General features: G+C 47.7%; 1 protein-coding gene and 1 long non-coding RNA gene across 4 annotated transcripts in view; one reads left to right on the plus strand and one right to left on the minus strand.

The window, feature by feature from the left end:
• The first annotated feature begins 1,295 nt into the window (after positions 1-1,295).
• LOC132239634 (uncharacterized) lies at positions 1,296-15,588 on the plus strand. Of its 3 annotated transcripts, XR_009454101.1 has the most exons (5): positions 1,296-1,752; positions 4,731-4,800; positions 11,390-11,607; positions 13,148-13,279; positions 14,736-15,584. It is a non-coding gene; the product is annotated as an uncharacterized LOC132239634 (long non-coding RNA). The 3 variants fall into 3 exon arrangements; XR_009454100.1 differs by having other exon boundaries at positions 13,148-15,588; XR_009454099.1 differs by lacking the exons at positions 11,390-11,607; positions 13,148-13,279; positions 14,736-15,584 and adding an exon at positions 6,823-9,310 and having other exon boundaries at positions 1,305-1,752.
• ALPK2 (alpha kinase 2) overlaps positions 12,180-15,953 on the minus strand; it is a 114,064-nt gene continuing 110,290 nt past the window's right edge. The window contains exon 13 of the mRNA XM_059706207.1: positions 12,180-12,714. Within this exon, the coding sequence (XP_059562190.1) occupies positions 12,648-12,714 (67 nt within the window). The 3' untranslated portion in view covers positions 12,180-12,647. The remainder of the gene's footprint in view (positions 12,715-15,953) is intronic.

The raw sequence follows: 15,953 nt of genomic DNA on the forward strand, positions 1-15,953 counted from the left end.
TGGGTCGGGGTGGAGGGAAGTGCTTGGCCTGCCCTTGGAAAAACTAGCTACGTGGTAGCGGGGAGGTTGGGGGTGTCTCAGGAATCTACTTCACTTTAAAGGAGAAAAACCAAAAGTAACTCTGAAGTCACCAAGAAGCAACTTAAGAAGTACACAGGAAGGCACTCCAGGCAGTGCCAGTAACATGACCTTTAAAAAAATCACGTTGACACCATAGTCTTTGAACAAAGCTGGAGTGGGCAGGACGTGGTGGTTTCTCAGTATGTTTTTCCCATTTCACCATGAACCTCTGGGCTGTTGCCATGTGACTGTCCCATCTTTGGGAGGCCACAGCTAATCCCTCAGTCCTCACGGAAGCCCCTGCTCTTTTCTTTTTTCTTTCTTCCTTTTTTTTAATTTCAGAGAGGAAGGGAGAGGGAGAGCGACATAGAAACACCATAAATAAGAGAGAATCATTGATTGGCTGCCTCCTGCAGGTCCTCCACATGAGGGATCGAGCCTGCAACCCGGACATGTGCCCTGACTGGGAATCAAACTGTGACCTCCTGGTTCATAAGTCGATGCTCAACCTCTGAGCCCGAGCGTCCCCTGCTCTCTTCTAGAAGCGAGTTGTCAGGATGACCTCCGGAGGTCGGAGGCGACCCGCAAAGGGGTCTCCCACAGGCATCGAGAGACCGCATAGCAGCAGCAACCGTGTGGGCTTGTTGCTTAAGACCAGCCAGCAGGTCTCAGGAAGGAAACAGAAAAAGCCGGCATATTTTGCTTTCCACTTTCAACTGAAAAGAAATATAACTAAGCCAGCGTAGGGCACAACGACAAACAGTACCTGCTGGTGAAGGCTGCCCACCTCCTCAGACCATCGTGAGCTTTGCCCAGGGTAACCAGCCCTCGCTTTAGATTGTCATATAGCAGACAGATTCCTTTCAAAGCTTCAGAAAGCAAAATCACAAAGTGGCCCGAGGAGGAAAATTAATGACTGAGACCTTAAAAACAATGGCAGCTAACAGACTCCATTTAGGGCCAGGGCAGCCTTCCAGGATTGTTTGTTACGGGTTTTGTCCGCATCCGCCTTTCCTACCAAGCTTACTCTCGGCTCGCCTGGCTCACGCTGCATCCCCAGAGCTTAGCCGATAAGGAGGAGCTTAATAATTGTTGGCGAGAACAAATAAGTGGATTGCAACCACGTCAGAAGGGATGAGTGCAAGAGGAGAATGACATTGGCTTCCAAATATTGGTCAAGAGCTTCAAGTGGGACGAGCCAAAGATCTTTAAGGACTATGCTCTCATCGGACCAGGGCACTTTCTGGGTCTAGAATTCTGGGGAGGTGACAAGGTCGCCGTCTGCAGTCTTCCTGGAAGGAAAGGGTTAAACACGGCGAAGCCTGGGAGCCTGCGGGAGTGGTGTGCTCACCAGTGCACCTGCCTGTGGGGCTGTCCCTCCATCTCTGCCCGCACCACCCCCCACACCGCGGAGGGGGGATGCTGGGCTTTCCGGTCTTGCTTAGTGTGCTTGACCAAAGGTGACTTCATGGTCTAAGGTCGTGCCCTCCCCCCTTCTGAATCGATAATTTAATGTGACTTATCAGAAAGGGAAAGAACTGTTTACTTTAAAAGCCTGGATCCCATAAAGGGAGAGGGACAAGGCCTAAAACCCACAGAAGCCCTGGGCTCGCGCCCACGGCCGCCCCCACGCAGAACAGGGAGCCTGGACCAGAGAAGGGGCCCTGGGCTGAGGACTCGAGCAACTGAAAGGTAAGGTCCACTCTTCCCACGAGCCCTCCAACTCCCCGTGTGAGCTAGGCTGTTCTTCTGGAGGCTCACCGATTTTCAAAAGTGGGGGTGAGCTCTGACCAGGTGTTTAAAAAGACCCCACACGACACCTGAGCAAGGCGCAGCGGCGAACACGGCATTCTTGAATGTGTCTGCCATGTTTATTGCTTCTTCAGAAAGCCTCGAGGTTTTTCTGGGCGTTCTTCTCGCCCCGCAGAGGGAAAGGAGGAGGCTGGGAGGAGCCGAGGGCCCAGGGGCTGCGCGGGCTTTTTTCTGCCCTTGGCGTGGCGGTCATGAAGCTGCTCCCTGCTCTATGGTGGTCTGATTTAACGATGGCACCAAGGCCTTGAAGGTCCCACCAGGAGTCTGACTGGAACTAGGAGGTTTATCCGACCAGGAATCCCTCCTCTGCCCAAGCTTCTGGGCAAGCACATGGCAAAGCTCACGGTTTTGTTCTTCAGCTTCTAAAATGCCAGCGTCAGAGCTGTTCATGCGTCCGCCTCGGGCTGGTCCATCCACAGCGCTGGAAGTAGCTGGGCACCTGCAGGGAAATGGTGCCCAGGAGCCCCCCAGCCTCAGCAATTCTCTTACAAAGAGTCTGTTGAGACGCTGACTCAGCTGAGAAGTTGCCCAGTGACCCCCTCCTCACCCCTGGGTGGCGATAAGCATGGTCAGGAGCATCCAGTCTTCCCTCTGGACGTCAAGGAGAAAAGAAATGCCGCGTTGCTCCCGAATGACAAGGAGGTTTCTTTTTTTAAATGTCCATGAACTTTCCAAGTGACAGGACTCAGACTTGTGATAGGGACTCTCTTTGCCTTCATCTAAATTCTAAACTCTAACAAAGCCCAAAAGAATCAAATGGATGCATTTCACACATCTATTTGAAATGATAGTGAATGTGGGTTTGGAATTAAGAAAAAGCATCCCCATTTAGCTTTTGCCTTTAAAGAAAACTTTATTTATTTTTTGGTCCTGACGGATCAGGTTTTCTGCAAGGTAACAACACCTCATGATCCCCAACGCACTCTTTTCTCAGTTCCCGGGGGTTGGCCCCAGAATGTCCTCTGCCCCTGGGAAGCAAACTAGGCAGGCAAAGGCGAGCTGCTCATGCCCGGGTCTGACTTAAGAGAGAATAAGGAGTTTTGTGACATTCCTGGTACTTGTGAATCAAAGGCACCTTGCACAAAGCTGTGATGCACACAAAATAGTTACAGATGGAAATATTTGCTAGAGGGCCAGGCTTTTAAAGGCTTCCTCTGTGATGAACCCCCCTCTCCCCATTAATGGAAAAAAAAAATCCCATGACATACAAAAAGGGGCAAGCTCGGTCTTGCCTGTTTCTCATACCCACGGGCTCAATGGGAAAACTGCATTCAGAATTGAGCACAGATAGAAATGTCTAGAGATTCGGTCCAGGTTGGGAAGGGGAGGGAAGGTTAAACCGAAACACCGCACAGAAATGTGGTAATAGCCATTTAGGAGTGCCTAGCACTGACCTCTCTCAGGAAATCCCAGGAAACAAGGCACAAGGAGAGATGGGGAGAGCGGGATGTGGCTGAGATCAGAGGAGAGACCTAGCAGGACCCCTTGAGGCCTTTTCTAAGCTGCAGAAAACTGTGCTGGCATTGGGACCATCACCTTGATTAATGTCCAACATCTTTGCCTTAAGCATTCCTTTTTTTATATAGGAAATAACAGGTATAATTATGCCTCAACCACCTTATCAACTTTCTAGTTTTTATGAACTGGTACTATTTAAGTTGTTACATTTGAAAATACTAGATCAAACTATTTTTTATATCTGCAGAATGAGAAATCACTATGAGAATTATATATATATATATATATATATATATATATATATATATATATATATATATATATATCCCCAAGTAGATCCTGGCATTAACCACTTCTAATTTTCTTGTTAGTGACATATTATTGGATGGCATTTGGAAAAAGCAAAAACATTCTGCTTGCTTGTTTCAACCACATTGCAGGTTGGCTGAGTTTAGCCTGCAGAAACAATCAAAAAAGTAATAAAATATGATGGCCATTAGAGCTATGTTTGAAATTTGTGCACAAGGCTGAGAACATAACAGGCATGCAATAAATGTGTTTATGCATCAATCATACCATAAAATTATTGTACTGCATAATAAAGTATTTCACTAATAATTTGCTAGGAAATTAGCCTGAGGCCCATCTCTCAGCACAGCAATAACTTGTCAAGCTTGTTGACAAGCAGCACAGACATAGGTAAGCTCTACCCACCCAATTTCAGAAGAGCCTGTGCAAGAAGGAATTTTTATTAGGAATGCGCGCACACACACACACACACACACACACACACACACACACACACCCTGCTTACAAATTGTTTAAATTCTAATTACTTTTCTCAGTCCAAAAGTACTACATGACTTGTAAAAATTAATAAATGCCAAGAAACAAGAGGAAGGGGAAAAGGAAACCCTAATTCTACCATTCAGATATAACCATAGTTATTATTTGATGTTTTGGCCCCTGGCATGTATGCATTTTTCATGAAAAGGGGCTCATGCTGTGTATATTATTTTGTAAAGTACCTCTTCATTCAATAACATATCTTGAATCTCTTTCCAAGTCAACAACCTTTTTTTTTTTTTTTTAACATCAACTTAAATGACTAGGGTGTATCATAAATACATTAACCTTCTATCACTGGACATGTAGGTTGTTTGCAATTTTTACTATTATAAACAATGCCTCCGTGGACAACCTTATAGATAAATCTTTCTATAAATTTGTAGGAAAAAATAATTTTTCTCCAAATTCAAGGACTTTTTCCTTGAGATATTTTTCTTAGACCAAAGAAAGAGAGGTTTATTTGGGGGGGAGTTGGTAAGTTCTACCTGTAACACATTAACTTCCTCTCTTCTTCCCTGTTTACTCTTCCTCCCGGTTTCTGTCTTTTGCAGATTATTGAGAGCCAGAGCACACAGAGCTGACCGGGGGAAGTGGAGGGGCCGGATGCTGCTATGGGACACTGTGAGTGAAATGGCCCAAGCCCTTACCCCTGACAGGGCTCTCCAAGCGTGTCCTCCCAGGACCATTTTAACTCGCAAATCGTCCACCTCCCGCGGACTTTTCCCAAATGAACAAAGAGATTTCTGAAGCCTATGGTCATGGTCAACAACGTCCCTCGGGTGGCCAGGAATTGGGGGTTTCTGTTCTAGGGCCCTCAGTCAAAGACAAAGCGGGTGAGCTTGGCTAACTTGTTAGAAGGAGCAGCAAGGAAGGCAAGAACCAGGGACAGTTAACCACACAAGTATGTCCACCATGACTGCACCCCAGGGGCCATCTAAGGGTTGGTGGTGGTGTTGGGGGCCAGCTGGAACTCTAGAGTTCTATTTGGTGTCAGTCGTGACCAAAGTGCCAGGTGAAGCCTTCCACCTGCAGAGAGAAGGTCTAACGGTGGGCCAGGCGGCACTATCCCGCGGCCCTGCCAATGGCTGCACCCCGTACAGGCAGGTCAGGGCACAGACAGAAGCCAAAGGAAGTCAGCCACTTAATAGGAAGAAAAGCAAATCGACACTGTCAGAAAGGAAAGAAAAGAGGCTGGGTGGTACCTCTGAAACAAATACAATGTTTTATATCAATGATATCACCATAAAACTGAAAAGCAAAAAATAAATAATAAATAAAGGCTCCAATCCTCCAGTCCTGGGAGCTGAGTGACTTTCGTAGTGTGCTATAAGTGCATAGTCTGGGTTGAAAAGGGTGATTTATGGTCTGCGTGTGAATAACGATTTTTACTGAAAAATGCAGAGGGTTCAGTTTCCATTGTTAGGAATGAGCCTGCAGCCCGAGCTGGTTTGGCTCAGTGGATAGAGCGTTGGCCTGCAGACTGAAGGGTCCTGGGTTTGATTCTGAAGGGCATATGTCAGGATTGCAGGCTCAATCCCCAGTAAGGGGCATACAGAAGGCAGCCAATCAATGCTTCTCTCTTATCTCTCTCCCTCTCCTTTCCTCTCTGAAATAATAATAATAATAATAATAATAATAATAATAATAATAATAATAAAAGTAAAAGAATGGGCCTGCATATATGCATAACCCATGGACACAGACAATAGTGCAGTGAAGGCCTGGGGTGGGGTGAGGGAGTGGAGGGGCCAGTGGGGAATAAAGGGGGACATCTGTGATATTCCCAACAATAAAGAGAAATTTTAAAAAGAAAAAGAGAATGGGCCAGTTTGGGGCCCAAGCGAAGCTCCGATCAAATGTCAACACTCGGTTCTCCTGGGATAAAAATAAACTGGCCTCCTTCTCCCTCCTTTTCCAGCATTTGGGAGAAAATAAAATATTAGGTGAAATGCTTTATTTCCTCTCATTCTCCATTGTGGGCAGGAGTGCATATATCAGTTAGAAACCATTTTTAACAGGAAACCCAGGAAACCAGAGGGATTTATTCATCGGAGGTTCCCATTTGCAAGAAAATGACTATTTTTCATGAAAAATTGAATAGTTCCCCCCCCCTCTCCATTCTCCTCATTCCCTTCCCTCATCCCTCACCCACTACGATGGAGGAAAACAACTGTGGTGAATAAGATTTAAAATCAGATGTCTCTGCATCCAATAGACACTAGCGAGAGGAGGCTACAGCCCCTCTAAAAGGCATATCCCCAGGCAAAATAATGTTAATCTTCTTAGACTGCAGAATGTACCGCATTTACTGATGACGGGTTGAGATACGTGATAAGGTGAGAGTTGGGGAGGAATTATACGGATTATAATGGCGACCCACTAAGTATTCATTTGCTAAAATCGATGCCCTCTGGGGATTCTTTCTCTCTTAGCCCTTTTAGGAAACGGATGCACACAGATTTCTCACCCATTTCCATGGGGAGTCTTTCTTCCTGTTGGTGGGAGGCTCTGGGGGTGGTAATAGAACAAAAGGATGTGGATCCCTTTATCAACTTGAACACATAAGCCTGACATCCGTGAGTCTTCATCTCTTCCCGGTGTTCGAGATGCTCCCCATCCTTGATCCCTCTTTTCTCCGCTCAGGTTACTGCGCGAAGCTGGCGAGGTGCCTGGCGATTGGTGGCCAGGGTGGACGGATGTGCGGGTGAAGTTAACACCGTCACAGCCACAGACGTTCCTTAGCAGAGCTGTGGAGTGTGACAATGGTGTTTGTGTCCAAACTATCAAACGCCATTATCACACTAAATAGCTACTGTTAGGCAATCCTTCCGCTCAATAAATGCTTTGGCATCTGTTTGGAATGAGCAAGAAGGTTCCGCTTAGAGCAGTGTTGCCAGTTATGTGTGGTTACTGAATAAATTCCGGTCCCTTTATGCTCATAACCAATATGTCATCTGAACTGTGCCTCTCGCATGCTGTTAAATACTTGAGTTGATGATGAATGTTCTTGTTTTCCTGAGCCAATAAAAGGATCGCAGTGCCCCCCCTCCCCAAAGCACCCAGCCTGAGGCTAGGCACATGGTAATTGTTCAACCCACGCTTATTGAGTTGAAATGAATAGTTAAGCAAGTGTTAGACACAGAAAACTAAAACCAGGTTAGACCTACTAGTAAGTTATGCAAACCACAGGTTTATCAGTACAATATTAAGGTATTTTACTTTTCATCATTAAAAAAACGTAACTTTTCTAATAACTGACCTATCAGACATTCTAGAATAATAAAAGAATGGGCCTGCATATATGCATAACCCATGGACACAGACAATAGTGCAGTGAAGGCCTGGGGTGGGGGGTGGGGGAGTGGAGGAGCCAATGGGGAATAAAGAATAATAAAAGAATAAAGAAACTGGGTGAATAATAAAAGAGATAGAAACATCAATGATAAGAGAGAAGCATTGATTGGTTTTATTTCTACTGATTTTAATCAATTTCCAGGCTGATTACTGAATTTGAATGCTAGGTTCATCTTCCTTATGTTTCAATCAGTTACGATCAGGAAATTATATATGAGCTGTGTGTGAGTTTCCTTAGCAAATCTGAACACTTTAAACCCAAGCAGCTTCTGGCACAATTGGACCAGCTGGGTGGTCTAGTGTGAAGCACCTTCTTTCTCTGAAAGGCATTTAAAGTAAGGAGGGGGTTCTGTTGGTGTGTGGCTAAAGCTTCTCTCGTGACTTGGCAAAATGAACCAGGATATGTTTAATCAAATTGAAAGGATTGGAGCAACCACCAGAAACCATTCAGTCACTCATCAGCTCTTCATTTATCAAATAAATATGCTCTGAGTGGCTCCCATGTGTCTGGCACTGACCTAGGCATGAGGGATGAATTATATGTGTCTGACATCATTTCCAGACATGGCGCTCACTGGCTCACATTCAGTTTGGGAACATTCTGATTGATCATGTTTATTAGCAAATGAGCAAAATTTTGTAAAATTATCCCAAGTCCCATGCTGGAAAGCACCACTGGAGTGCAGTGCACACATCTACGAGGCACTCACTGTCAAGGTTAGAGAAGCTCCCATCAAAGAGGTCCACTCCTGACTGCCCCGCATCCCCTCCCACCTCAGCCAATATCAACAGGAGAACCGGATGCCCCTGAAATCATTAATTTTTGTGTTTAATTTGAGAAAGCACTGACTGAACAAGCATTGGGAGAGGGTTCTGCTGTCATTCCCCTCACTCCCAACCACACGATTTCACTTGATCCACACAACACATTTGCGAAGGTGACAGGTTTGGGGCCCTTTCCCCAGGCAGCAACCTGAGACCGAGAATGGTTATGGAATCGTCTGGTCGTGCAACTACAGCTCAACATGGGTCTCCTGAATCTAATGTCCTCTGCGTGTCACCCTCCTTGGCCTGATTATGCCACACAACCTCCTGTTCCACAGCCGGGGCCATGTAGGAGCTGGGCTAATCACAGCAGGATTGGATCAATATCCTCAGCCCCCCAACAACGCTGTCTGCTTTGCCAAGAAATCCTGTGGGGAAGCCTGGAGAATGAGAGAGATGCGTCACATGACAAGCTTTCCTTATGAGTGTTCACCCTGCAGAGAAGGCCAAGTGCTGTGAGCCGTAATCACGAAGGGAAGGGGAGGAGAAGGGAAGAACATCTCAGTGGTAGTTTAGGAGTTAGGAAGGGGGTGACCACGACATGGATCAGCCAACTTAGGGACCAGCCGACTGATGTGACAGTGCCTGACCCAGACCTTCAGGTCCCAAAGTCCCCACGCTCAGTGACCATGCGAAGCCGGCCTCATACACGCCTCCTCTTTCCAGGAGGTTTTGCTCCGGTGGAATTAAACAGGGAACAAAGGAAGGGCATTCTGTGTCATTTCTACGGGTTGGCTCATCTCGCAGCTTCTTATGATTCCCGCCTGCGTCAGTTCTGCATCCAAGATGGGCCTCGTTCTTTGTGTAGAATGCTAAGGGACGCACGTGGAAGGCAGCGCCTCCGCCCTCCACTTTGAAGCCATGGCTGATACAGTCCTGCTGCTCCTTCCCGGCCCAGCTTCATCGTTTCCACCATCCCCTCGATGATTATTGCCGGTCCTCTCCCATGAAGCGCACCGGGGACACGCTGACTCCCAAGGTAGTTAGCAAGATGAAAGGGTCCACTTGGAAGTACAGTTAAAGTCATAGTGGAGGTGGGAGGCAGCAGAGAACCAGGCAGCCACATGGTGAGGGTTTCTTCCCGCGGAGCTGGCCTTACTTCGCTCTGAGAATCACACCAGTGAGGCCCTATGGTCCTTTCATCGTAGGACAATGTGTGCCCCAAACGTGACAATTGCCACTTGAGGCCTGTCCAATGCACCAGCCAGCTCTCTGGGGCTGGGAGATAGTCCAGCAGTTGTCACAGATAGATGGCTCATCTATACTTTTTTCTGAACTCTTCTTAAACCTTTGCTTTCCACCAGTTTCCTCTTTGTTCTGATGAGAAAGCCAAAGCCCAGAGAGGCTGAGGCACGTGCCCCGGGTAGTTCAGTTAGTCTGTGGCCCAGCTGGACCGCAAAGGACAGACATGCGCTGCATGGCCACTACGTGCCTATTGTCCTGGGTTCGGGGACACAAAGAAGGAGGAGGCCTGGTCCCTTCTCTGAGCTGCTCTCAACCTGGGAGTTAGATAGTTGCCCACACAAAGACATTAAGACTTCCAAGGACGAGATGCCATCACAGAGCCCTGACAGGTGCCCAGGGACTTGAATTATGGCCTTGATTTCTTCCCAGATGAAGAAGCACTGAGTCAGAGTTTACCCTCTGCTTTGTTACTATGGGGAAATAATTGCTCTTGTTTATTTGGATGATTCCATTGCCAAGAGGTTATAGGCAAAAGACCGTGGTCGTACTGGGTGTCAGTGCGGGAAGTGATGGTCTTGCTGCTCTTACTTCGCCAGTTCCTGCATCATAAGCAGACAGGATCTGCAGAGGGGGACTTGGTAGGGGGCACAGAATGGATTAGAACATGTCAGGCTGTGTGGGAGGAATTTTTGTCTCGCAGGAGCTGGGTAAGGAGTAAGCTGGCTGCCTTTATGATGCAGGCTGGTTTCTGCTCCCCATGCCAGGTCATGAGCCCGGCTCCTCCACTGCAGCCTCCTCCCCAATCACGGAAGCCCTACGCCACGGCCACCAGTTGCATGTCTCACTGCCCCTCAGCTCCCCCTGCCTGGGGACAGGCTCAGGGAGGCTGTTGGAGACAAACCCACTGCAGGAGCCCTAGGGCCTGTGGGGAGTTGAAGGAATGGGGTGTCCACTTTTTACTCTTTAATATCCAAGTTCCCTTCTAAGTTTTCTAAAAGGAAAGGAAGGGTTTTAAACACACGCAAAGGTAAGACACTGTAAGTGACTTCAAAGGGCCTAACTTAGAAAGCTGGGTCACCTATATGCTCTGCAATAAGAGTTATGTGATGCAAGTCTATTGTAAACCTAGAATATTTGAACACTGTGCATAGGAGGCAAAGATGAATAATTCATTCACTCATTCAACCAAGATCCAAACATGTGTTCCTACTATGTGTCAGGCATTGTGCTAGTCACTGAGAATTAAAAAAAAAAAAAAAAAAAAAAAAAGATGCCCTTTCCAGAATATAGGGCTGACAGTCTAGTGAGGACACAGGCAAATGCGTCACAGCAGCGTTTAGTCACAGATTTTTTAAGCAGGTACGGGGGATGGTGGGCTGAAAGGAAGGAAACGCCATCTGTGGTGTGGGAGAAAGGCATGAGAGGTATAAGGGACAAGCACTCCAGGGAGGACGCACTCTGGTGCTGCAGGCAGCCACCCAGTTAAAGAGGAATCCGTGACCCGGCAAGTGAAGCATAGAAGTGTGTCCACCGTGACAGAGCTCAAGTTCACCTCAAGTTCCCAAAGCATCTCCCCGCAATTTCCTCCGAAGAGCAACTGAACTGAGCCTGGAGTTTACTTGGTGGGGATTTTCCTCTCAAACATGCAGCCAACATCCACAGAAAACATCGCCTTTTAAATAAAAGAAGCACATTGCACTTTTGGCAGGTGACTAGCGCAGTGGCCTGTGTGTCTGTGTGTCTGTAGTGCACATGTAAAGAATCTTAATTTCTCAAAGGAGCTGGGTAACATGCCTTTAAATTCTCATTCAACTGAGACTTTTTTTTTTTTTTTTTTTTTAACCAGGGAAAAGCCAGGCCTGTGATTTCCAATTTAGGCTGAAATGAACATCCTGGTAATCCCAGCCCTCACGCTCTATGTATCATACTGCCCCCAAGTGGTAGGCTATGTCCCTGCATGTCATAACCTCAGTGGTTCCAAAGGATTTCACCTTTGCTGCCTCCGTGTTCCAAACTGATGGCATTGAGAACTTCCCCGGCAGCAGAATCAGCTTTTTGGATAAGGTAAGTTTTCAAAGGCTTGAGAGGCAGAGGGGCAGGAGTGAGAGAGGTCGTTCTATTGAATGTCAGTTGACACAGTCAATGCACCAGACAAGAACTAATCTTGTTCTATCTAGAGAGCAAGTCCCTTCCTTTTCACCTTTCTGGCACCTTTAGCCCAATAAAGAGCTCGTTCAAGCCCATCTCATTTTTAAGGCTGCCTGTCTTCCACGCAGCACATCCTGTCTTGCTTTTCTGCGTGGTGTCCAGTTGCAGCTGGATACGAAGAGATCAGAGATTATCTCCTGCGATTTGGATGTGCCCGCTGCTGTGTTTGCAGCCCCTCTTACTGAGCATAACAGGGGTGCCCGAGGCTGCTCTGGCTCCCGGGCCTCTGCATGGTCTCAGGTCATCTCAGATCCTTTGCTCAGCAAATAGTGATACATTAATTGAATAAAGTAAGGAAAGGGCTCCTAGGGGGTCCAAGAAGTGGCTGCAACGCCCCCCCCCCCCAAATGTAGGCGGTGTGTTAGGAAATTCTGATGGCAAAAAGCATTTTTTTTTCTTAGATTATCTCGAGTAATCATTTTTGCAGCAATCTTTATTAAGCATCTACTCTATGCAAAACACTGAGCTGGGGACAGCTTTTTAGAAGAGGCTGCATGCAGTACAGGGGCAGGAATCACGTGAGAGTTTCCTAAACCGGTGTAAGGTATGGCCTCGTGGAAAGCGGTAGGTAGCCGGGATTCGTGAGCGCTCCACAGACCGGGGTAACTGGTCACGCCCAGGACTGTAGAGATAAACCAAGCCTCTATCATTTGCTCCCTTTCCTGCTCTCTCAGCTGTCTTGTCACCACCCTTACCCACAATTTCTGCTCACGTATAACCACTGCTTTCTCCAATCTTCTGCCAAGTCTGGGGCCTCGTGGCCCCTGCGGCTTAGTGGCCTCTGCTTGCCTGCCTCCTTTGGGTGTCTTTCCGTTTCTTCACGTCGCTCCCAAGGGACTTCCTCGCTCCCTGCATCTCCGGCTTGGATCCCTACGCCAGAGAACCGATTGTCTCCCTTAAGCTGTGTGTTCCCATTGGAGCAGAGCTTTCCGTCCAGGCCGCGCCACAGGCTGCTGGTCAACCCTGGGGAGGGTAAACAAAGAGGGCATCTGTGTATAAGGAAGTCTGCTGCAGGAATAACAGAGTATGTGAACTTACTCAGAGCAGGAGCTGTTTATTCTCCGAATGGAGCTGTAGGGAAAGAATTCCCAGGGGGCAGCTGTGTAAAATCTTCAAGTGGGATGGGGTTTGGAACAGCCAAAGAGCTCGAAGCCAACTGGTGTGGCAGGAACATCATGCACCCGCCGGCGATGAGGCTAGAGAGGCGGGCGGGGCTGGCATCCCTGGGAGCAGGATGGAGGAGGAGCAGCAAGGAGGGCAGGCCTAATGGCACTGCTAGTTCATGGTCATGCACTTTCCTGAAGGGTCAGTAAAACCAAGAGGTGACAACCTAGAGCCTGTGGGCCAAATCCAGGCTGGTTTTTCATGAACTGAGCAAGGTTTTTCTATTTCCCAGTTGTTGAAAAAAATCAAAAGATGAATACTGCTTCACGCCGTGGGAAATACCTATGGAATTCACATCTCAGTGTCCACACATGAAGTTTAATTGCAATTTACCAATGGGCCTCATTCGCCCAGACTAACCCAGGTTAGCATGGAACATCTTAGATCCTGGAAGCCCCCCTCAGTCCTGGGCGAATTGGGAAGGCTGGCCACCTGGGACGCAGCCAGGCTCATTTCTTTACACGTTGTCTGCGGCTGCCTTCACGCTCCGATGGCAGAGTGCTTATGACAGCGGCCATATGGCTCGCAAAACCCAAACTATGTACTGCCTCACATATTTATAGGAAAAGTTTGCTGACCCCTGATTAAGACCAAGGGAGAGTAGATAATTAATCTGATAAGGCAAAAAGATATAACTGATCGCTACTATCATGAGAGTCTTGGGAAAGCCTATTTATTTTCTTCACTGGAAGCTGATTTATGTTTAGAACTTAAATTAGATCATGTCACCCACTGAGCCTAAAATTCAAGGATTTCCTACATCCCCCTGGGACAAACCTCATATTTTTCCTGTTCTTCCCCTTGCTCACTCCACACCACACCCACTCTCTCACTCCTCCTCAAGCATGTCAAGTGCAACCTGCCTCAGGACCTTTGCACCTACTGTTCCATCTATCCAGACCCTTCTCCCCAGATATATGCACACCTTGCTCCTTCACCTCATTCTTGTTTCTTTGAAGTTGTCTTTTAACTGAAGCCTTCCCCTCATTGCAGCACTCTTTGCCTCCTGACATCACTTATTCATTTGTTTATTTTCTGTGTCCACACTACAAGACCAGACATGCAAGAACAGGGGCCTTGCTATGTCCCCAGCTCACAAAACAGTCCTGATCACATGGTGGGCTTGCAATAAATACTTGTTGGGTAAGTAAATGGTTGGTAAAGTCAAGAATTTTATGTGTGTCTCTGGGGTAAGTCTCCACTCACTGGGCCCTATTACTGCTCATCAATATTTCATTTTATCCAATATCTGTCCTGTGACAATTATGTAGCCGACAGTCTCTGTCATCCGCTGGCCCCTTTTCCTGCCAAACACCTTGTCTTTAATCATCTGACCGCCTGCAAGAAAAAAGTGCTGTGGATATTTGTGCCAGATGTGAGCCTGAAATGCTGCCACGTCTCTTGTCCTAAAGATGGATGCATTACTCGCACGCCCAGGGGTGGAATCGGGGCAATTCTTCCACCCCCTAAAACCAACCATGACATTTCATACTTAGATGCGTTTTTCTAGGGGGAGGGTCCAGAGCTGTCATCCAATACTCAAGAAGGCTGAGCAGCTCTGTTGTTAAGCAACAGTCCAATTGCCTAAACACGTGCCAAACTCTCTGGTGAGATGACAGGCCCTCCCGCGGGGTGCCCTCTGCTCTCCAGTATGTTTTCATAGGGACTCGAGTTCCTGGGATTCAGCTGGTACCACTGGGATGCTCTCTGGGCCTCTCTGGAAGGTTCCTTCCCTCTGCCACGTTCTGAGATTGTAAACACACCACCAGTCTCTTCGTGGGCTCCCCAGTGGCTGCCTCGAAGGGGCTTTTTTCTTGCAGGCGGTGAAAAGAGCTGGGCTGAGCCTCCCGCAAGGCAAGTGACACTGGGGCCAGAGAAACGCTCTGGGAAGAGCCCCCGGCCAGTGGTGGCAGAAGGGCTGGAAATGCACTTCTCTGCGAAGGAAAGGGCCCAAGAGGAAGAGGCCGGAGGCGAAAGAAAACATGCCCCCTGAGCATCACCAGCTGGGAGCTTGTTAGGCCTGCAAATCCTCTGCCCACTCCAGACCCATTAAAGCTGCGACTGGGGGTGGGGACACCCTGTGCTTTAACAAGCCCTCAGGGTGCTGCTGATGAGCCATTGGGCTACAGGCCTGGCCCACTGTGCTGCTCATTAGTGTTTGATGAGAGAGCCACTGAGAGAATCGATCAACCAGAGACTCACAGCCTCAGCTGCACATTAGCACCATCTGAGAGCTTTAAAAACCCCTCCACCCAGGCCGTGCCCCAGGCCAATTACATAGACTCTCAGAGGGGGACCTGGGCATTGACTTTTTAAAAGCACAGTAGGCCACTCTCATGTGCAGCCAAAACTGAGCACCAGGCAGTAAACGAAGGCACTAGCATCTGCAAGATGCTCGATTATGAACGCCTTTGAGAGCGTTGCTTTTAAGGAACAACTTACATAAAATAATATATCAAGTTACAGGTGTTTGAGATAAAATAAAGTTTTATTTTTCTCTCCTTTAATAAAATTTAAAAAAATTGGGTGGTAAAGAGCCAAGGACTGGGTTGTCAGCAATTTAGGGTAGTTGACCTCTCGCGCCATCCCCTTTAAAGAACACAGCGTAAGCTCCACCTGGAGGTTCAGCTTCGATCTCATTGGTCAGCACTGCCACATAGGACTACCCTGGGCTGCAAGGGAGTCTGGGAAATGCAGAATTCAACTGGGCACCTTCCCACTCCCAGCCTCAGCTGCACATTGGAATCACCCTCGAGCTTTAAGAATCCCTTCGGGAACGAAGCTGGGCTGTTTCTAAGGAAGAAGGCGAGTGGATACTGGGGAGGGAGATGGATAGAGCATCTTTTTTCTCTCGTCCTCAAATGGACTGTTCTGGTAGTGGGAGGCAGAGCTATGGTGTTGTAGTAAGAATGGGGAAAAGAGCACAAAACAAAGTACAGGTTTTTATTCTTTCTCCCCAGAAAAGAAGGGCTTTTCAGAATCAAAGGTGAAGCAGGGCATCGTTTTCCCATCCAGGGAGGATGAAAGAGGAGGGCCAG

Source organism: Myotis daubentonii, chromosome 8 (genome assembly GCF_963259705.1).
Source record: "Myotis daubentonii chromosome 8, mMyoDau2.1, whole genome shotgun sequence".
In the NCBI taxonomy this organism is placed as follows: domain Eukaryota; kingdom Metazoa; phylum Chordata; class Mammalia; order Chiroptera; family Vespertilionidae; genus Myotis; species Myotis daubentonii.